At 43.7% G+C, this 22,095-nt stretch overlaps 2 protein-coding genes across 2 annotated transcripts in view; one reads left to right on the forward strand and one right to left on the reverse strand.

Moving 5' to 3' along the window:
* LOC306708650 (polypeptide N-acetylgalactosaminyltransferase 15-like) lies at positions 1–4,825 on the forward strand (the record flags this gene model as incomplete). Its single annotated transcript, XM_079176528.1, has 10 exons — positions 1–485; positions 619–785; positions 879–1,083; positions 2,146–2,313; positions 2,912–3,029; positions 3,510–3,704; positions 3,786–3,917; positions 4,008–4,109; positions 4,193–4,336; positions 4,438–4,825. 10 exons carry the CDS (start codon positions 1–3, stop codon positions 4,627–4,629), a joined length of 1,908 nt encoding a protein of 635 aa, XP_079032654.1. The 3' UTR covers positions 4,630–4,825.
* Positions 4,826–13,428: 8,603 nt separating this feature from the next.
* The window catches only part of kcnh8 (potassium voltage-gated channel, subfamily H (eag-related), member 8), a gene marked incomplete at both ends in the record, with an annotated part of 43,200 nt that continues 34,533 nt past the window's right edge, over positions 13,429–22,095 (reverse strand). Inside the window, 6 exons of the mRNA XM_079175711.1 lie at positions 13,429–14,010; positions 18,336–18,415; positions 18,688–18,803; positions 19,068–19,369; positions 20,374–20,412; positions 21,463–21,677. Coding sequence (XP_079031837.1) covers positions 13,429–14,010; positions 18,336–18,415; positions 18,688–18,803; positions 19,068–19,369; positions 20,374–20,412; positions 21,463–21,677 — 1,334 coding nt within the window. The remainder of the gene's footprint in view (positions 14,011–18,335; positions 18,416–18,687; positions 18,804–19,067; positions 19,370–20,373; positions 20,413–21,462; positions 21,678–22,095) is intronic.

Consider the following 22,095-nt stretch of genomic DNA (forward strand, 5'->3'; position numbering starts at 1 on the left):
ATGAGGCTGTGGGGCAGAGCTACAGCTGTCCGGAGGAGGATGCTCTGCCTCTGGCTGCTGCTCCTCGGCTTCGTCCTGGTTACTCTGGCTCTCTCAGACCTCTTCAGCAACCGGCGCCGGGACCACAGTCACCAGAAACCTGGCCCTCCCCTCCGCCCCCTCCAGCGGATTCCCAATGCACCGGACCTGGAGGTGATTGTGGACTCCCGGGACCCTGCATTGGAGCTCGGTGTCGATCTCGCCCCGCTAAAGTCTCTGCAAGAAGACCAGCTCTTATTGGTGCCATCGGCGCAGGGAACCAAGAACCCTTCGCAGAGGAAAGGGAACTACAAGGTGCTTCTCCCCGGAGCGAACAAGGATCCCCGTGCGCCTGCGCCTCCGACGCACGGCGAAATGGGGAAAGCGGTGCAGAAGTACGGTTTCAACGAGGTGGTCAGCGAGAGGATTTCACTGCATCGCAGGCTGCCCGAGGTGCGCCATCCCGAGTGAGTGCGCGACGCAGTGTCCAAAGCGCACGCCTGAACAGATTCTTCTGCGCTGAAATGACCCCACTTTGGTATTTAGAGGCGTTCCAAGTTAAAGAAGTTGCCGCTTTGACGTTGTGAATTTGTTTCCCAGGTGTTTGGGGGAGCAGTACAGCGAGTCGCTGCCGTCGGCCAGTGTCGTTATCTGTTTCCATGACGAGGCTTGGTCCACGCTCCTGCGCACCGTGCACAGCGTGCTGGATACTGCGCCCAACCAGTATCTACAGGAGGTTCTGCTGGTGGACGACCTGAGCCAGCACGGTCAGTTGCTGACCACATCCATCCATCCATCCATCCATCCGCTTGAACTGTGCTGACCCCATGCCAATGTGTTTGTCTCTGTTCACTTCTCAGGTCACCTGAAGAGCGTGCTAAGTGAGTACGTGTCTCATCTGGACAGGGTGCGTTTAATCCGCAGCACCAAGCGCCTGGGCGTCGGAGGGTGCCGAACTCTGGGTGCTGCCAGAGCTGCAGGAGAGGTGCTGGTGTTCATGGACTCCCACTGTGAATGCCAGAAGGGTTGGCTGGAACCACTGCTGGAGAGAGTGGCCCAGGACAGGTACTATTTATTCTAATGCCTGCAAAAGTAATCAACAGCTGTGCAAAACTCTTGTTGTTCCCCATGCCTAATTCCTAACGACACTCATTATAAATTGCTCTGTTGGTTGTATCCATCCATCCATCCATCCATTTTCCTCCGCTTATCCGGGGTCGGGTCGCGGTGGCAGCAGGCCAAGCAGGCTGACCCAGACTTCCCTCTCGCCCGCAACATTTTCCAGCTCATACTGGGGGATCCCGAGGCGTTCCCAGGCCATGGTTGTATCCCCAAAATGTAAAATGTAGTTTTGTAACGATGAATAATTATCTAAACATTTGGGCTGGAAAAACCCAGCATCCGTGCCCAAGTCGGTCTGCTCGTTTCTCCACTGTGTTCTGCTGTTTGACAGAACCACTTGAGAAGTGAGAAGAAGGAGGGTTCAGAGCTGTGAGTTGTCCGTACTCGTTAGTGAACCATGGGATACATGTGCTGTGTGTGTAAACGAAGCTGCGGCTCTCATGATTTGTCTCCTGGATCTCAGGCTGCCTGCAGCGTAGCTCTCGTTACACTAGGTAATTAGGCTGAACTCTCAGACCTGCAGTCTGCAACTCTCTCAGCCACATGTTTGACCCTTCGCCCATATCCTGCTGTCTTTAATCTCTTCATTCCAGTTCTTCTGAGCATCACATCACACATGGCCTCTTGGGAGAAACATTTCAAGTAACATGTGTGAACCAGAACAGACAGTCTGTCTCTGAACTTGACTTCAGTGACATTAACACATTCTTACGCATATATTTGAAGTGATAAGCACACACACACACACACACACACACCCTCTGATGAGGAAACAGTTTCCCTTTCTCAGTAACAATCTTACTGCACACACGCTTTGAATAATAAGTGAAAGTATAACCAAGAGAGGATGGTTTGGAATTGTTAATGTTCTTATTCTTCAAAATATTTGACTGACAGGAGAGTGCTTCTCATTCAGTACACACACCTCGGTTTGAATCACCCTATACATGTTGATGAAAAAGGGCAAATTTGAATAAAAAAAATGGATGTGTGGTCTTGTTTCAGGACCAGAGTGGTGTCCCCCATAATGGATGTGATAGACTGGCAGACCTTTCAGTACAATGCCACCCAGTGGCCAGTCAGGGGAGTGTTCGACTGGAGGCTTGACTTCTACTGGGAATCTAACCCTCAGCTGCCAGATAAAGACCCAGACTCAGCTGTTCGACCTGTGCAGTGAGTTTACAGCAAAATGACGTCAGCTGTGCTTTTTAATGACACCAGTATGTACCTATTTACTCCAAGCAATGTTGAGTGAGGGCTAAGAGGAAGCGCTGATCAAGTTTGCTTATTTCTTTTTTTTCTGTTTGTGTGTAGATGTGTGAACTAGAAACACACCATTTTATTTTCCTCCTGTAGGCCAATGTTTCCCGTCATGAGGGTTGGGACCCCCAAAGGGGCAGCAAGATTGAAAGGAGGGGTCATGAGATGATAAAGAAGTTAGAAAAGATTAAAATAAAATAAAATGTGTTTATTTTTCTCTTCTCTCTTTTCAATGTGTAGTTTAACCTCATTAGGCCTACAGGTAAAGTAAGGCCCTATTTGCTTTAAGTGCTCATAGCTCACAGAAATAGTTGACCTTCGACAAAGAGTCACAAGTTAACGTAAGGAAGCATTGCTCTTGGCTATGTGCTGTGATCCGTTTGTCCTTGTGAATTAAGACTGTCATACTCTGAAGTTTGTAGTGTCTCTCTGCTCTTGTCTCTGTGATACAGAGACAAATTCCTGTGTTTGTTCTTGACCATTAAAGTGATGCTGATTCTGTGTACGACAGGAGCCCGGCGTTAGGAGGCGGAGTTGTGGCCGTCGACAGACATTTCTTCCAGAGTGTGGGAGCCTACGACCCTGGGATGGTGCTGTGGGGAGAGGAACAAATTGAGCTGTCAATCAGGGTAAAGCATTAAAGAAAATGATCGACTTTACATCCAAATCTGCAATTTACATGCTCACACATTACAGAGAAGTGACAGATTGCTTTTGTTTTTCATCTCAAACCATGTAAGCCTTTTTTTTTTAGCGACGCTTTGGCTGATTTAGTTGCCTTCTGTCAGGGCCTCAGGAATGTCTTTCTGGGACATGATGCCTTTTGCAAATGGAAAAATCTCAGGTTGAATAGTGATCTGGGAATGTCTGGGCCGGGTGACAAATGCACAAATAAGAGAAGAAACTGTTGCGTGGCTTTTTTCCTAAGATGACCGATTGAATTAATATTCTGGAATTGTAACATGTTCTGTGACAGATTGAAATGGCAAATGGCGCAGCGTGTTGAAATACATGTCAATGTGCAGCTTGCAAAACAAAACATCAAAATATAATACTGCTTTGTAATTAAAGGCACACAAACACAAAAACTACTGTTCCCGTTATCCCAGGTGTGGTCATGCGGGGGCACCATGGAGGTCGTTCCTTGCTCACGTGTTGCCCACCTGGACCATCACCAACTGCCTTACCGCTTCCCAGACCAGGAGCTGCTTCAGAGGAACAAGATCCGGATAGCGGACACCTGGATGGACACATACAGAAAGATCTTCTATAGGAGAGACACGCTTGCTCATTTCATCAGGCAGGTGTGTATGTTTGATGTGGGGACTTACCAAATATTTAAAAAAAAGAAATCGAAGGACATAATTGTTATTTCTTCTGTGCAGTCTGAGAGCCCTAACATCACGGAGCGTCTGCGGCTTAAGAGGAGTCTGGGCTGTCGTAACTTTCACTGGTACCTGACTACAGTTTATCCACAACTTTACATCCCCCAGGACAGACCTACGCTGTCAGGCGAGGTAGCACACACACACACACACACACACACAGGATTTATTCCACTCATTCATGGACATGACCGATGACTGATGTGTCCCATTTGTCCGAAGCTGTACAATGTCGGCACGGGCAGCTGTGCGGACTACCCCCGAGGGCTGGCACCGCAGGGTGGGGCCATGAACGCAGCGCCGTGCAGTGGGACGGGCAGCCAGGTAACCATGAAAACAGTTGTGCAAAATCGAAGACAGACAGCTAAACACACAGCGGCAAAGGATGATCTCTCTTGTCGTTGCAGCACTGCGATCTGAACTCTGAGTTTGAAGTGCGTTGGGGCCCCATGGGGGCTCTGTGTTTGGACGCCAGCGGAGAGAGAGTGATCTTATCTCCGTGCCCCACACACCGACCTACCACCAGAAGACTCCAGTGGAAGTTCATAAAGGCAAGGACAGAGAGTTAAACGTCCCTGTTATTTATATCATTCGATGTATATGGTCACAGTAGGCATTTTGGCTAACTCACTGCGTCTGTTTTCTGTTTCAGCTGAGCGGTCAACTCGTTCACCAGCAGTCCCAGTTATGTCTGGAGGTTGTGAAGGAAGGAGGTCTCACGCAGAGCAGCCCAAGAGACGTCAACACCCGCGCAAAGACAGGAGGTCTCTTCCTGCGCCCCTGCACCCATCACCCCAGACAACAGTGGCACTTTGAGCAACTAGTAGCTCCTAAAGGTGCCTGATACAGAGAGCCCAGGGGGATTCATGTTATTAATGTATATTATCATATACTATGTGCTATGCATAGTGGCATGCAGGAGTGAAATGGTGCAGAAAAATACAAAAACAGATGCCTTTTTGTGCTCCATTTGCCACTCAGCTTTTTTGCTCCTGTTTTAAGGATTGCAAGTACAATTTATTCTTAGATAATAAACAACAGACTATCTAAAGTAATAAAATACATGATACAATGTTTTATTTAAAACTGTTTATTTAGTAATATGTATTGTATTTATGTACATTTAATTATATTCAGTGTGGAAACACGTAGAGAACATTATCTTAAATGATCTTCTTCATTATCTAGTGACAGAATCACATTAAACACAGATTCATCTCTATTAACTTACCTGGATGGAAGTGATGAAATTATGAGAAGTATCAAGTATACTAGAGAGGACCAAAATTAGTCCATGGTATATTTTAATATTAGATAGATTCAAATACAGATAGATTTGTACCGGACAAAGCTTTAACCCCGACACCACCATTGCACCCTTCTTCTCTCTTTATCCTAAAATAGAGTTAGAATAAAAAAACAGGGCGATTTAAAACCAATTTCCCACTCTGAATAGGAAGAGATAAGAAAAATGGGTTCTTTTTTCTGAACAGATCAATTACTGGTAGGGATCAGGTAAAACATACTGAAATTTGCACTGAAAAGTAACTTCCCGTAGCTTACAGACCTGCGGTTAGACAAGCTAGTTAAACGTAGACTTATTATAGAAAAAGATGTTTACAAAATCACCTTTCAGATGTCTACATACTTTTGGCTTTGAAGTGTAGTTCTGTCCCTGCAAACCCAGGTGTTTTTAATTATTCTATTGATTAGACATCAGCTCAGTGAGCTAATCATTCACATTTCAACTTGTCGTAGTAGGAAAATAACAGCTGCTACTAATCACTAACGATGACGCTGTGCCATTTACATGTCTCAGTATAAGACATGAGAGTGTGACAGTGAGCCAGCATGCACAATACTGGGATAAAATCATTTTTATCATTTAAACATTCACTTTTGTCAAAATGACCTCTGTGAAAACCTCAGGTGCAACAGAACTCACCAGGAGAGTAAGAGAGATGCCAATCAGGGTGGTCTGAAAACACCTGTGCGAGTGATTCAGTTCCACAAAATGTTTCATTCTAAAATGTTTTATTGTTTGTTAATGCGTTTGGGATCATGTTTTACAATGCACATTGACCAACAATATATACTCATACATTATCAGCTGCCAACAGCAGAGGGAGCCATCTGCCTTAAAAATCTTCTCTAAAACCCCAACTGATCACTTTCTTATTGTTGTGCACAATATGATTTACTTATGAGAATATATCCTTAAAGATGTCCTCATAATAAACATGATTATGCTACACAGTCGGCCTACCATGGGACAGTAATATCCTGAAGTCCATGTGACTGAGAGGAGTGGATGCTGTCAGTGACTAGCATCCAGTGCTAATGTGTTTTCGTGTCCTTGTGTCTACTGTAACTCACTGCCCAATCATAAGTGTGGCCGTTATTCAAGCCACAGAGGTTAGGAAGTCAACCGGCAGGCAGGAGGATGCTCTCCTTGTCCCCAGGCATTGAGTGCTAATAACCGCCTTAAAGTCTGTCACGGTAATGCTTTTCTTAACCCATGGTGCACTTAGCCCAGTTAAGTACACAGCACCTTTAGAATAAAAAAAACAGTCATATGGTATGTCTGCAGCTGCGAGGCATAGGTCAAACACTTGGACAAAAAACATGTTGTTGATTAATACGTCTTCTCTCTCAGTTACATAATTATAGGCTGCTGAGCCGTTGGACAAGAAGGACAAACATCTCTCTGCTTTAGATCTACAGAGGGTGTCAAGAGGACACAGAGTCATTGTTTTGCTATTTTCACAGTGAAAAGCAATCCATGTTAGAAGACTGCAAGACATAGTAGCCTATACCTATAAAGTATAATGAAGGAACAGAAAAGGTTTGATAGTTTAGCCCTTATGTTCTGTTTGGGGTCCAGGAGACAACTGACCCCCTATAACGGCTCGAAACATACAAGATGTATTTAAGAGTATTGCTGCTTATAGGCATATTTTAAATGAGCTGTCATTTCCTCAGTGGGCCCTCGAGACACTAATTCTAAATCATGATTAAATACAATGGATTTGAATAATGCTCTATATCTGTGATGGGAAATGATGCTACTTTACTTTTCCAAATCCCAAACAAATTGTTTTTGGATTTCTGTTAAAACTCTTTGGGGTGCAACTTCATAACTTCTCAAAGAAGTTAAAGATTATATTATTTCTTTGCAAATAAAAATTTTCTTTGTAAAATTAAAGAAATATATACTTCTTCATGCGCTTACTAACATTTTAAACAAAATGTCTGAATTCTGTCGGATATGAAAGCTCAATTTATGACAAAGAAACGGGCTACCGCTTCAGTACATTTCTGAATTATGGGGTTTAGTACGGTCAGAATAAAAGAAAAAAAGTATTTGCAGAGAGTAGACTAGCCCACAATTCATGCATCTAACCTGTCACGGAGTCAGCACCCAATGCCACACAAAGGACCGGTGAAAACAAAAGAGAAGTGAAAGAGAAAAAGGACCTGAGACATGTCGCATTCTCACAAGCACACACATCTTCTGATGAGCCAGTGAGACTCAGATGGATGCCAGCTGCTGTGGTGCATGGCGCCCTGGCCTCCTTATGAAGATCCATGAGGGCTATTTCACTCAGGACGGGGCCGGCTGTACTTACTGTGTGCGCCTTTAAGAGCCTTGGGTTTTCTTAACACAGACACTGTTGTTTTCATTCATTTGTTATGTGCTTGTTGTGCAATTAGGTCTATGTGGATGGGCCTCAGGAGCCGCGGCTGACACTGAGTAAAGATTAAGTGCATTAAAATGTGACATAAACTTGGCTTGCAGCAGCAATTAAGGTCAGAGACCAAAACGGCTTCTGAATGTCTCATTTAGAAAGTTCCTGGTGACACAAACACTTTATAAGGGCACCCTTTAAATTGGGAATCAGTGTTTCAATGACACCTGTATTAGTGCAAAGCATCAAAAAACACATTTGGAATTGCTGTAAGGAGAAAATAATAGCAGCAATCATTCTTATTGTCCACCTTATATGCTGGGTGGCGTGGCTCAAATATTAAGGGTGTGAAACAGGGTGGTGAGAGTATGATTTCATTATTTGAATTTGACCATTAAATTGAAAAACAATGGTGGTGAAATTAAGAATTAATAAGTTTACTCTTACATTCTAACTAGATTAGATACAGATTGATGATGTTTTGATTAAGACAAATTGGATTAAAAGAAAAAATAAATAATTGTTTTTTGAATACTAGAGAGTTCATAATTCATCGATAGTCATCCTGCAAAAACACACCGCTGGTACAATCCTGCCAGGTGTTTGAATACAGAGGACTGCTTTTTATCTTCTTCTATAGACGAGTGGGCATTTTAGTCTAGACCAGGGGTGGCCAACCAGTCAGAGACCAAGAGCCACATTTTTTACCACACACACACACACACACACACACACACACACACACACACACACACACACACACACGTCATTTTCAACAATGAACATTGTGTGCATTGTCTCACACAGACAAACTCTCAGTTCAACCAAGTCCACAAACAAAAATATAATAATTTACAATAGTGTTTTTCTTTTACTATGCATGTTACTTAGTGGGACTTCTGGCATTCCTTGCCTTGAACAATCCTCTTCAAATCTGGCTTGTATTCCGTTGTTGCCACTCGAAGCAATTCTTTCACATGGGTGTCAGTCAGAACAGATCGATGCTTTGATTTCACGTGTTTCAGGGTAGAAAACACAGACTCGCAGACGTATGTTGACCCAAACATTGACAGTATCTTAAGCGCAGCCCGTTTGACATTGGGGTATTTTTTCATTGGCACACTTTTCCAGAACTCAATGGTCCCTTCCCTTAAAGCAGGTTTGAGTTGGTCCTCCTCACAAAGATCGATCATCTCCAACTCAGCCGCAGCCTCATCTGTGACTAGCGGGGCTTTCAAACAGTCCGTCTCGGCGTTAAATGGGTCGACGAGGAACGTAATCTGTGGCCGCACATGCGCGTTTGACGAAAATACCGTATTTAACTCAAGCGAAACGAAAATTAAAAAAACACAAATACAAACTTCGATATGAACGTAAGAGCCGCATGAAACCGGGCAAAGAGCCGCATGCGGCTCGGGAGCCGCGGGTTGGCCACCTCTGGTCTAGACTTTTAGAAAGGGACCCTTACATCACTGCTACATCTAACACAATGGAAAACAACTATTTCACTGAGCTCTACATGCTGATGATCCTCCTGTCTGCTTCTTTGAAAATGCCAGACTGCTCTCTCTGACAGGTGAGCAACAATGGAGGTAATTTAGCCGCCTTCCCTGTATCCTCACTCGATGGGCAAAGCCCGGCCTACACGCTCCAGAGCAGAAACCACCATTAATCTCTGACATGCGCTTTGTTCTTCCACCACCACCACTTGTACTGTAGCACCCAGGGGAGCCGCTCAGACTCATTTATCAAACACACAAGATGTCCTGCAAGCTTCCTCCCTCCTTTCCTGCTTTACGCCGATGCAAATGTAACCATTTGAATGTGCAGCAGCAGCAGCCGCTGTCTCACCCAGAGTGGAACAGATAAATGTAAAGCCCTTGTGTGGAGAACTTTCTCCATATCTGACATGTGTATGTGTGCTCTCTTATATGCAAACAGACACTTGATATGGACGTACACACAACCAGAAGCACACACACATTCAAACACAAACATAATGTGTCCTTGGTTCAGCAAACAGCTCGGCTTTTCTTTTTGTTTGCAGGCAGCCTATCAGGTCTCAGTAAGGGCTGAATGGAGACACCTCACCACAGCTGGCAGATTTCAACATATCTCCATTATGTCCATGGAGATGAAAGAAGAGAAAGAGACAGATTTTTGTTTTACCCAAGAGAAAAGTTCACACCTCCTGCACAGCGATGGTGTTTTTTAGTACAAAAATCTGGGATGAGGGACAAGTGAAGAGGCTCTTTTCACTGGGATAAAGTGCTCATTTGAATGGAAGAGTGATTGTGTGTGTGTGTGTGTGTGTGTGTGTGTGTGTGTGTGTGTGTGTGTGTGTGTGTGTGTGTGTGTGTGTGTGCTCATGCAGCATTTCTGTGTACAAAGAGTGGACGGGGATGAATAGTTGCTGTATTTGGGTCAGGGCCATCATTAAACAATGTGAAACGAGCGGATTAAACAGACAGCAATATAGACACTATGAAACACAGTTCGATGTTTTTAAGTATAAAGATGAATGCTCATACATCACGAGTCCACATCCCACCTCTTTTACTGTAATCCTGTTTGCCTTTTAGCGTTTGTGTTTCCACCATATTTGTTCCCTTCTCCTCTCGAACCCTTTGAGTCAGACCCCACTTTAATCAGAAATCACAAGTGGTGGGAAAGAGGAAGGCAAGGGTGCAAAGGAGGAAGGCAGATGGGCTTCAGTTAGCTAATGACAGATTGTGGGAAGCGGTGAATAAAAGATGAGTTTGCTAGCAGGTGGATAAAATGATGCATAAACAGCCAAGATGGGATTGTCTGTACACCATTAAATATGGATGGGTCTTCAAGACCCCAGGCTAAATAACATTCCCACAGATGTGCTGGAGGCGCTGCTAAACCCACAAATAATCATCCTCAGTGTAAACACCTCCCCATCCACCTGCAAGTTTCTTCTCATGAAAAAACACACAAGAAATTATCGAAGTGGGAGATATTTTGACCGCACATATCTTCATTTTCACTTTCACTAAAAGCATTAGGAAGTTTAAGCAAACACTCGAATGAGAAAACACTGCCACATAACCATAAAGTATATGTCACCATCCCCACTGATGTATGTATCTAATTCAGACAGATTCCCATCACTCCACTTCCTGCAAACACACACACACATATACACACACACACACACACACACACACACACACATACATACACAGTGGAGCAGCATTTTGCCAGGTGAGAGCAGCTGGACCTATGACAGACATGTCAATGTGATCCACAGCACGCATACGTACTCATTTTTCACCCAACGCCCACGTCAACAATGCATGAGGTTTGCTGCGCTTTCACCTCAGATGAACCGTGGCAGCAGCTAACAAAAGACAGACACACACATGCATGCACAAAACAAATACACACTACTTTTACAAACAACGTGGACAAGCAACAGTCTTGTACGACAGAGGTCTGGCATCATTAACTTTGTGTGTTTTGGTGGACATGTATTTTTGTTGGTGAGTCGAAGAACAATTAATTCAGCGACAGCTGTTGGAGGGATTTCCATAAAACTCTGCACACATATTCAACTCTCCCTCACGAAGATTTACTATAACGTTGAGGTTCCCGAAATGTTTCCACTGCCATCATCATCAGTTCAACGTTTTAATATATCCAATACTTTAGTATATGACCAAAGACTCCCATAAATGACATTCCCATCGGCCTCAGCTGTAGGTTACTTATTGTTGGGTGCTAATGAGCAAATGTTAGCATGATAATATGCTGAACTAATATTGTGAACATGGTTAACATACTGCTAAACATCAGCATGTTCAAATTGTCATTGTGAGCTCGTTAGCGTGCTAACGTTAGCCTTTGGCTCAAAGCAAAACATGTCTATAGGCTTTTACATTTTGAAGTGGCATAGCATAATTTATAGCTGGTTTAGCTGTAATCCTGACATCATACAGTTGTCTGGATGTCAGCAGATTATTGCAGAAACCATAGGCACAAAGAAAATTATTGGATTTGCTGGAGGAATAGGCTTTGAGCCATCTCATCAAGAGTGATTTGTTTTTTATTTGAATGTCCATGAAACTGGTCAGGAAGTACATTTTATTCTGCATGTGCAGACATTTTATCCACGGACTTCCAAAACACAACAATCGAGCGAAATTAAGGCCTTTGATAGCCACTAATCATTGTATTGCATTGTACATGTGGGTTTTAAGGAATATACTTTTATCTGTTTTGTAAAAGAGAAAAAGGGGGACTCCTGGATGTGACACTCTCGTAACCTCTTTCATGCTTTAATGAATGTTTCTGTGAAAACTGAACAAAAACAATAAGCCAGGGGCATAACAGTCATATTTGTCATTTATTAGCATAACAGTTTTTTTTTGTATCTAATAATATCAAAATGCTATGGGAAAAAAGACGTTTTATTACAGTACATTCCATTTGCAGAGAAACAGACGCAAACCAACATGAAGTCAAAAGAGTACAGTAGATCTGTCAGGACAAGAGTTCGGATCTTTTTCCTGGTTTAAGATTGCATTGGCTGGAACCAGCAAACAGCACTACTATAACTTCATATACAGTAGCATCATTAACTGCCATCCCACACTCTCGCATTACTTGAGGTAAAAAAATACATCTTTAGTATTGATACATTCATAGAAATATAAAAGCCTCTTTATTTCTTTATTGTGCTTTTATATGGGAGTATTGCCTTTGCTCTGAACAGCTCTGAGATCTCAGAGACGGTAACCCTGGGTGGCGATCGGGGATATGGCCTCCATCGTGGATCAGGAACCAATTTAGTATCGGCACTTTGCTCCAGGCCACTTCACAACAGGGACGACTACATTGTCCCTAAATTACCCAGTTGCTGGACTGAGCCAACATATGATAAATATGCATCAGTAAATGCCAGGTTCTAGGTAATAAACGATTGAACCGTGGTTCCTTTAAATAGATAGATAAATGGCAAGCTGGATTTCCACAGGGTGTCATGCAGCATGTTAATGTGTGTCTACAGGCTCCACTCAAAAGGCTTGGAAAGGCATGCAGAGAGCAAGAGAAAGATAAAGGAGGGAGAGAGAGTGTAGGTGTGTGGAGAAAAACACTGGAAAAGAGAAGCAGAGAGGGAGAACGAGTCCCTGTGCTCAGTGTGACAGACGACAGCAGGGGTTGTGCTGCCCGAGGCATAACACCCCCCCCCCCCCCAACATCTCCATAACCAACTTCCTCCACCCTCTTCCCCTGAGGGCCAGCGGTAAAGAGCACAATACGTCCCATCTCACTCCATTCTGTGCTCCCAGTCCAACCAGCCTCAACAAGCCACGCACTGGTACACACAATCCAGAGCACCATGTGGGGGTTGAGTGTGCAAGGTCTGAAAGGAGAGGAAAGGCCAGAGATAGGAGGTTGGGGGATGGATGCTAAGAGCCCCCATCCCTCCCCCTCCTTGTCTACAAACCCCATCACCACTTACGATGCTTTCTCCTCCTCCAACCAGACCAGCTGACCTGAAACCATCAACAGCATGGAGCAAAAAAAAAAAGGGAGGACTGAAAGAACTCTCTCCTCCGCCGCATCCGTTTTGTCTTCCATTATGGCACAATCCCACCTCAAATTGGGGGGTGTTGGGGGTGAGCTGTGCCCAGAGAGCTGCCACGATACAGCTCCTCGACTGATCCAAACCTCTGCAGCTTGTTCTAACAACACTACATTTCTATAAGGTAAAGCTAACGCACCTAAACCTTCTGTACTTGTTTTCATGCAACAAGATTTTTAAACACGTGCCTTTAAAACAAAAGGAATCTAAGTTGAATCCCTGCAAACGTCCTCCAATAATATGATATGATCAGCCTGAACTTCAGTTCAGGAACATATCCCCGCCAAAAATATCCTGGATTGAGTCCTGCACAGTCCAGGAAAGTTCAGATGGAGTGCTGCTACAAACCCTTAGTTGGGTTGTGGTAGGTGCCCCCAAGTCCAGTTTGCAGAGAGCACCTAGAGCTCTGATGAGGGCCCTCATCTCCCCCGTCCTGCGATGGTGGATTATGTTCTCTAGACCTGATGGAGACAGAGACCCCGTCTGTGTAGTGGGACATCTCTGGTGAGCTGAGGGGCGAGGAAGGCAGGTGAGGCTCTGAGATGGCAAGCTGTAGTTGAAATGCAGATAAGTTGCGAGTTGGAGGGGGAGTTGAGCCGGGGATTGCAGAGTACCCCAGCTGGAGGTCGTGGGATCTATGTGTGAGGAAGTCTGTGTGGCATGTCGCACCATGTTGCTGAGGGATGGTGAGGGGAGAGGAGGGCAATGAGATGGGCATGTCCGTCCAAATGGAGGCAGTCTGAGAGGAGCATGGTGAAGGGTAAGACATAGGATGGGGCAGGTATGTGAGGTGTGCTGGGGAGTAGTGCGTTGGGCAGACTACTGTAGGTTGCGGCGTTGACGACATGAGGGTCTCCATGAGTTGGGCCATTCTCCTCATGACTTGTCCGAGGTCGGCCACTTCCCTCCCGAGGTTACTGACCTGCAGAAACAAACAATTTCTATTTTTAAAGAAGAAAAAATAACTGACTCGTGCCTCCTCATACATGGGTGGGGCAGAAAAATGTAATTTTAGGCACTCAAGTGGATGATTAGAAAGAAGGAAAGAAGACGAGCAGTTTTTGTTGGTAGTGGCAGAGTCCACTCTTCCTGCACTGGATTTATTTTGTAGCACAGCTCATTTATATCTCAAGCCTCGCTGTTCGCTCTCTTTACACCAAGTCACTGCTGTTTGAAATGACTGCTAATGCAAACTGAATATTTCCAACTGCCACTGCTTTATATGTATCACTGTGGAGCTAATGTAAACACTTCACAAACTTTTACATTTTCTAAAAAGAAAATTCGACAGTGGATCAGTTTTAATTAAAACATTTTGCAAGTGTTATAATACCAATTTTTTACTCGTTCCTTATAATAAAAAAAGTTGAAAGAAAAACGTGTTTCTGCTCTACAGGTATTTGCTTTAGTAAATAATTGCACTTGCTTTTCCGTTATTTCGTCAAAATCAACCAGGACTCAAACCAGGGTTACAACCTGTATAAATATGGGTAAGGTACATTATAAAAATACACAAATGAGTCGAGGCAGACTTGCCCATAAGTAGTTTAATTCCTGTGAGGTTGTAAAGTATGCCTCTCGTAGCTTATAGAGTTTGATTCTGTCACCACCTCCGGTATCCAAACCTATGGCCTTTACTTCTATAACTCTCAAAGTGGATTCACTGCCACATACAGTAGTTGACGTTTTTGGTGTAATCAAGACAAACTTTCTCGGAAAAACATACTAATTAGCAAGAACAAAACGCCACAGGGTGTACTTTACATTATCATGAATTTGGTATTTTCAGGTCAATCATTTTGGGTCAAAAATATTTCTGTCTCCTGCCTGCCGTTTAGCATGTTATCATCGTGCTGCTATAATTGGTCATTACACTGATGAAGGGTGGGGGGGGTGGTGATGATTAGCTGCTCTCTGCACATGGCGTGTCCACAGAGGGCACGACCAGGAAGCCCTGCCAATGTGCCATCTGCTTCTAGCAGTCAAAGCACTCATGACCATTCATCAGGCCAATCATGCACATCAGTGCTACTGGATAGACATCAGCCCTCAGCAGGACACACAACTCCAGGTGGGAACTGCTCCAGTCGCGGTGTGAATACGGCAAGAGGTGATCGAGTACATTGCGATCACGACAGACCAAATAAGACTTCTCTCCTCTTCTCTGGGTAACATGGACACACAATGTTTCGTACTGTACACACGTGTGAAAATTGAAAATTGTTTACGAATTCATTGTCTTATCAAATGAACATTTAAATGTAAACTCGATTACATTTCTACATTCTTTCACATCAAGGTTGTTTAACTTTGATCTACTATACTGAGTCGCACACAATAGTTTAAACAGACACATTTAGATACATATTCTCTCTCCTCTCTCGCCCTCTCCTCTTCCTCACGGAGTAGCTGATAAAAGCCTGGGTCTAAACTCTGGCTCTGATAAAAATAGAAAAGCTGAGAGCGACAGGACAGTCCAATCTGACACGCTGTCAACATGATTCCAGTACTCCCACCTCAGAGACATCCGTCTGTGGAGATAGTCAGACAAAACAGCAGCCATGGATGACGAGAACTCACTGCAGCTACAGGTACGTGTTACGCCCCAAAACATACAGTATTAGCATCTTAAGATCATACAATGCTTATACTAACTTAACCACGAGAGGTATACAAAAATATCTGACTGATTAAATGATTCTAAGTATACTACACTACATAAATATAGTAATCCACCATATTAGCAACCTGGGTGTCGGGTGTATCACAGATCAGCCTTTTGTTTGATAATGGAGGGTTTTGTTGACAGCAGCTCTGGACATTTAGGCTACCTGAGATTAACGATAATGAGGATCCAGCTGTTGTGGTCTTTTGTAAATCTGATCATTTCAAAGCAGAACTGGAGAATGAGAATGAAAAAGCTAGCTCAGACGATAAGCGCTCTGCATGTGAGAGTCAAGTAACTGCCCCAAGAGAAGTTAGGGCTGGTGAGGGATCCTGATATAGTTACCTCAACTGCCTTGACCTTGCTGCTATAGACATGCAAGACGTTTTCCTGGCCAAATTCCCAACTTGGGAAGCCATAAAACTCACTTTCCTGGAGAACCTTGGCCTTTAGCTGTTGTAGTAAGCCTGGACAAAAAGGACAGAGGTGACGACTTCCTAAAGGTGTCGGATGCTCTAAAAGTATTTTTTTTTTTCCAGAAATATTGACCAATAGTGAGCAACCTTTAGGGAATCATCACCCCTCAGCTCTACTGAGTGTTTTTTGCATCATTCAACTCATTGTTATCGTTGTATGGCATGCAGCTTTACGATTTTGGTTCACTTTCACCATTCTCACTAACCTTGTTTACAGCTACTCCGCATGCTGTGTATGCAAGATCAGCACTAAACAGCAGACACAAAAATGAGCTGCTTGCTGGTTTATAAACGCCGGTGGAGCATTTAACAGCAAGAAGACCGAATATTTTCTACAATTGGTGGAGAGCAAAGCAAAGCAAAAATAAAATGAGTGCATTCATCAGGTAACCAGAAACACGCCTCTAAATAACTGCTACTGTTGCTCAGTGTCTCTCAGATGTGTAACACAATCGTCGCTTTCAGTGTTTGATTTTATTTCTCACTGTTCATTTACTAAAGTAGGCCACCACTGCTGTGCATACGTGTGTGTACCTATGTGTCATTGTCAAGCCTCTTCTTGCAATCATGAGTGCAATTACTTAGACTGTTCAGGCAACGCTCTCCTTCCTCCAGCTCTCCTGTGTAGCTGCACATTATGATTTCCATGACACGGTACAAAGGTCACCATGTTAGACCTCATTTTGACTATACTAAGTGTCCTCATTCATCTCCCACAATGAACCCTCCAGTGGCATAGATGTAGCATAAGGCACAAGTTTTCACATATTTTGTAGTTCATTAAAACGCTGCCACTTTGTTTCAGGTCAGAATCAGCAAAGACCTTTACAGTTGTTTTGTTCAGATGGCAATAACTCATATTTAAAATTGCAGTTTGTTTTATTTACAGGTATGGATTCCGGTCTCAAGGCCCTTGCTACATGATTTTCACTGAAACAATTGGTACTGTTGTACTTGTTTGTTAAGAAAAATAACACTGCCAACCACCAAATTGCATGTGTTTTTTTGTGAAGTTAAGTGTGTCTAATGGATTTCTACCCAGCTGAGATGTAGCAACAAAAACTGGAGTGGAACATTAGCTGATTTTAAATGCACTTGATTAGAAACTGTGCATGAGTTCACCACAGCACTAAATAACAGCAATTGGGACAATCAATCCTTTTTTCTCTGAAAATCATATACATTATGAAACTTGCCTGTGTGTGCCAAATAACGATGGCCTCATTTGTCATTCATATTGGACCCTTTTCATCTCCAACGGTGATCTGAGTGGATGGATCCAAGAGAGGATTACCAACCTACAAGACCATGCTGAGAGACTTCCTGTCAAACACCGGTAACCCGCAGAGACACAGACAGGACAACAGAGCCAACAGTGTGTACCTGTAAAGATGCTGTGCCATTGTCTGTGTCTTTTTTCATCTCCCTCTGATTTGCTTTTTGTTTCTATTCATAAAACTATCTCCCCTTTCTCCCTCCACTTCCTTCTCTTCCTGTCTCTTTTTCTCTCTCTGCCTCTATCTGCTCATCCCAGGACACAGACTGAGGCTTAGCGGGAGGAAGCAAACACTCCTTCTCACCTGCTAAAAGTCTAATGTCAATTTAGCCACCCGCCAATCAAAACCATAGGCATCAGCATGAGAGGCTGTGTGTCTGCGTGAACGGATTATTTCAAGCTGGGCAATGAACCACCAAAGCCTATAAAACCTCAACATATTATATTATACAACGTGACTGACGAGGCCCAGTAGGTCTGGTGTAAAAAGAAAAAGCTGCAAACGAGACACTGGGGTCAGGATTTCCTGAGATTCACCAGACTGATTAAATGTAAGGCTAATGAAAACACATACATGTAGAGTTTAGGTATTCAAAAATGATACCACTCTGTAAGGACTCATTATAACACCACATCCTCCAGCAGACTTTTCTACAATGTCACCATTACTTCTCCCCATCCTTTTACCTGTCTTGTGCCTGACATGCTGATTCAGCCATATGGCTCGTACTTATTGAGCCCACCTGTCTTTCTGTCTCTCTCTCTCTCTATCTATCTCTCTATCTCTCTCACACACACACAGACACACACAGACACACACACGCACACACCTGCTGGTCGAGGTGTCGCAGTTGTCCTCTGGTCTCTTCGGCTTTAGCTGCTAACTCTGCTGTGCTGATCTGCAGTATATCTGTGACACAAATCAGCAAATTACAAATCACTCCACGGATAAGAGGTACACATTTACACCCAGCAGATATTGCATCAAGGCAGCTGATATATACTCTAGGCGTTGACAGGAAGTGCAAATTCCCATTAATCACCCTCATTATACAACAGTACTGCAGGCATGTGGATGTGAAAATTGTTTCACTTCCCAGAATGTGGGAAGATGAAGGGATTGTAGATGGTATTAGGTCATATTTGAGAGGTAAATTGCTGAGTAGTGTAGTATGAGTTGACCTGTGGCGGACGCTGAGGCACGGGTTGGTTCATTGACAGGACAACCTCGGCTGGTAGAGAAGGGGAAAGCCAGGGAACCCCCCGTCCCCTCACTGTCATCAGTACCGTCCACTATCCTGCAGAGAGACAGAAATGTGTGTGTGTGTGTGTGTGTGTTACTGATGATGTAATCGGATAATTTAGAAACAGCATTAACGTTACCAATTAATAATATGGTTATTGTAACATTATTGTATTGTTTAAAGTTTCATGGTCTAAAAGTATCATAGTTTGTACCAAAAGTACTGTGCTAAAGAATGACAGAAAATCGACCCAACACAGAGTCACAGAGAGACAGGCCTACACAGGCAGACAGACAAATCAATGGCGATCAAACTCACCTGGGGCAGAGGTTGGACGGGTCTAAAGTGGTCAGAGTAATTTCCTGGATCTTCCTCCGAGACCTCCTGGAACTCTTTACCGAGGTCTTCTGGCTGGATCGGCTCAGCTGAGACTTCCCACCCGTGTCCCCGAGGTTCACCGCCTGTTTCCTCTCAGATGACAGAGACACAGACATGGCCTCATCGTCCTCCTCCTCCTCCTCCTCCTCCTCCTCCTCCTCCTGATCTTCCTCGTTTTCCTCCTGTGCCTCTATGATGCATGGATAGCCCTGAACCACTCCTCCATTCCTTTTCACCCCAGACTGTAAATGAAATGAAAAAACAAAAAGAATTGTTGAGAGTCAGACATGAAAATAAAATCTATTCATGACATTTCAAGACATCTGAAGCATCAGCCTTGATTATGTCAAATGCCTCTTTTTGAAAAAACTAAAAACAGCTATTCTGTAATCAGCTTGCTCTAAAGATGCTGAATACGCTAAGCTGTATTTGCGCAGTTAATACCATGACTCTGAAATACACGGAGGTGTTTTGAATAAATAGGTGTGCACTTACTACTAATATGCAAGGAGCAGAGCACTCAGCTGGATTTATGAGCGACATGGTTGACCAAAAATCCCCAGACCAACATTTTAGACTGAAACTGTGACCTGCAGAGTAATGAAGGCAACAAAAGTGAACTCTGACATCAGTCTTGTGCCCTCTTTTGTCACGGGTCTGCGAGTTGAGCAAAGTTGCAAGGAAGCTGATCAACCATAAGACGAGGATACAATTCAGTAATAACGGAAACAATGAAGTAACTCGGAACAGTAACCTATAGATCAGCAGGCGATGACCCAACTCTCTCAAAGGAAGCCAACACCTGCGTGAGGTTAATGGCTCTGACAGCTGAGTTGATCAAAGAGCAGTATATAGATCTATATCCCCCTTTATTCTGAGGAAGAATGATTTAATGACTGCCAACACAGAATTGATCTTTCTCCCCCCCTAAACCTACCAACACAAAAGATCTCTCTATCAGAACCATTCATTCCAAAAGAGTGATTGAGTCCATCATTAGCGGCTCTACGGCCTGCAGACTTTTCATAGATTTAGAAAAATGTATCTGCGTTCGAATGTTAATTTGAGTTTTATTATTTCCTATTGAGGGCTGATTAAAACGTTGCGGGCTGGCATCGACAAATAGGGGAAGGTGATTGAGGTCGGACAAGCCTTTTGCGTTAATACCCGTGTCACAATCTATTGCCTTTAGATTGTTAATCATCAATCAGTGTTTGGGTGTGTTACAGTGCTTGCGGTCCATTACCTGAGTATCCAGAGTTGCTGTGGAGAGTCGGGCCTTAATCTGGAAGAGAGCCAGAGAGGAAATATACAGTAAATGAACTGCAGGAAAAAGCAATCAAGATGTGGCCTTTCTTCTCTCAGTGTTTACGGGGGAGCTATTTCACAATGCTCAGCAGTAAATTTGACAATACAGTATATATACTAAGACCATATGGCTTGAGGTGATCCAATGATGGAACATAATTCCCCTCAACACACTGATGCTGGTGTGTTGTGCTCATGTATCGTACAGTAATATTTGTGCAATCTCACCCTCTCAGCCACAAAAACATCCTCTGCCTCCTTCCTCCTTTCTTCATTTTTAGCTCATACTCGGTCCTGAGATTTGGGCTGGCCCTCTGCACATTAGCTTCACCTAAAAGCCCTGCGGCAGGTAGAGTGCATATGTGTGCGCAGTTGTGTGTGTTTGTGTGTGTGTGTGTGTGTATGTGTGTGTGTTGGTGTAAGTGGTCTTGTTGTGTTTGGGCTGGAGAGACGGAAATACCCGAATTACAGCAGCAGAGCTCCTCCAAGTGCCCTGGCTATTTTTCTCTCTTTCTCTCACACACACACACACACACACACACACACACACACACACACACACACACACACACACACACACACACACACACACACACACACACACACACACACACACTCCCCCTCTTGTTTACCCCGGCCACCCTCAAAGTCCATTTCTTACCCTCCCAACTCCAGCTCTTCTTGCCTTCCTCTTGCCTCTCACCCAACACGTCAGTCATTCTCACACATTATTGCAGGACCTTCATTCATTATAAAGAGAAATTGGCATGTGCATAAAGTGCTGGTCATGCATTGGTGGGCTTATAGGGCTCATTCATTTCTTTTTCTTTTTTTCCAATACAGAAAAATAAATATATCAGGAACTATCAGAGTTTATGTAGATTATCAAAACAATGGTAAAAATCCGATGAAAAAAAGTTAAGAATACAAAAGTAAACAACAGTAAACCTCAGTTCTACTGTATTGATACCATTCAGACACAGCAGCAACTTGGAGACTTGGAGAATCAATACTTGGATGGACTCACATGGGTCTCATGTCCCTCCCTCAGATTGTATGTGAGGTCCTGTTGGATGTCCTGGACAAAGCGGTGCGAGTATTCAGGGTAAAGATCCAACACCTCGTACAGCCCCCTGAGGTTAACACACTGCAGGTCACAGTAGGTCAGGGCTTTCACGTCCGCGTTGGTTTTTATCACTCGGTCATCTAAGGACAGGTTTGCCCCGATCAGATCGCCTTTACCTACTCAGAGGGAGAGACATGGACATGGGTCAGAGTAAGGGGTCACAGCATACAGATTTTTCTCTGGTAAAAGGGTATGAGGATGTAGTCTCTGTAGTTTCTCTAATGTAGACTCTGCAACATGTTTCAGATCTTCCATTTATTAAAAAGCTTCTCTGGGAGAGTGCAGGTTGGAGTGTGTGAGGGTGTTAGGAAGAGCACCTGTCCTCCTGCCCTCATGTCTGCACACATAACTAATAGATATATTAATTCCACAGGCTTGTCACTTAAGTCCATCGCTACGATAAATGACTTTAATAAAGAATTCTATTTTTTACAATCCACCAAGTCCGCAGTTGTAAATGTCAGTATGATTTAAAGAAATGCATTTTGGTTCAATGGTCAAATGATTCATTGATGAACTAAAAAGCTACAAAGC

Source organism: Pholis gunnellus (assembly GCF_910591455.1).
Source record: "Pholis gunnellus genome assembly, chromosome: 16".
NCBI lineage: Eukaryota > Metazoa > Chordata > Actinopteri > Perciformes > Pholidae > Pholis > Pholis gunnellus.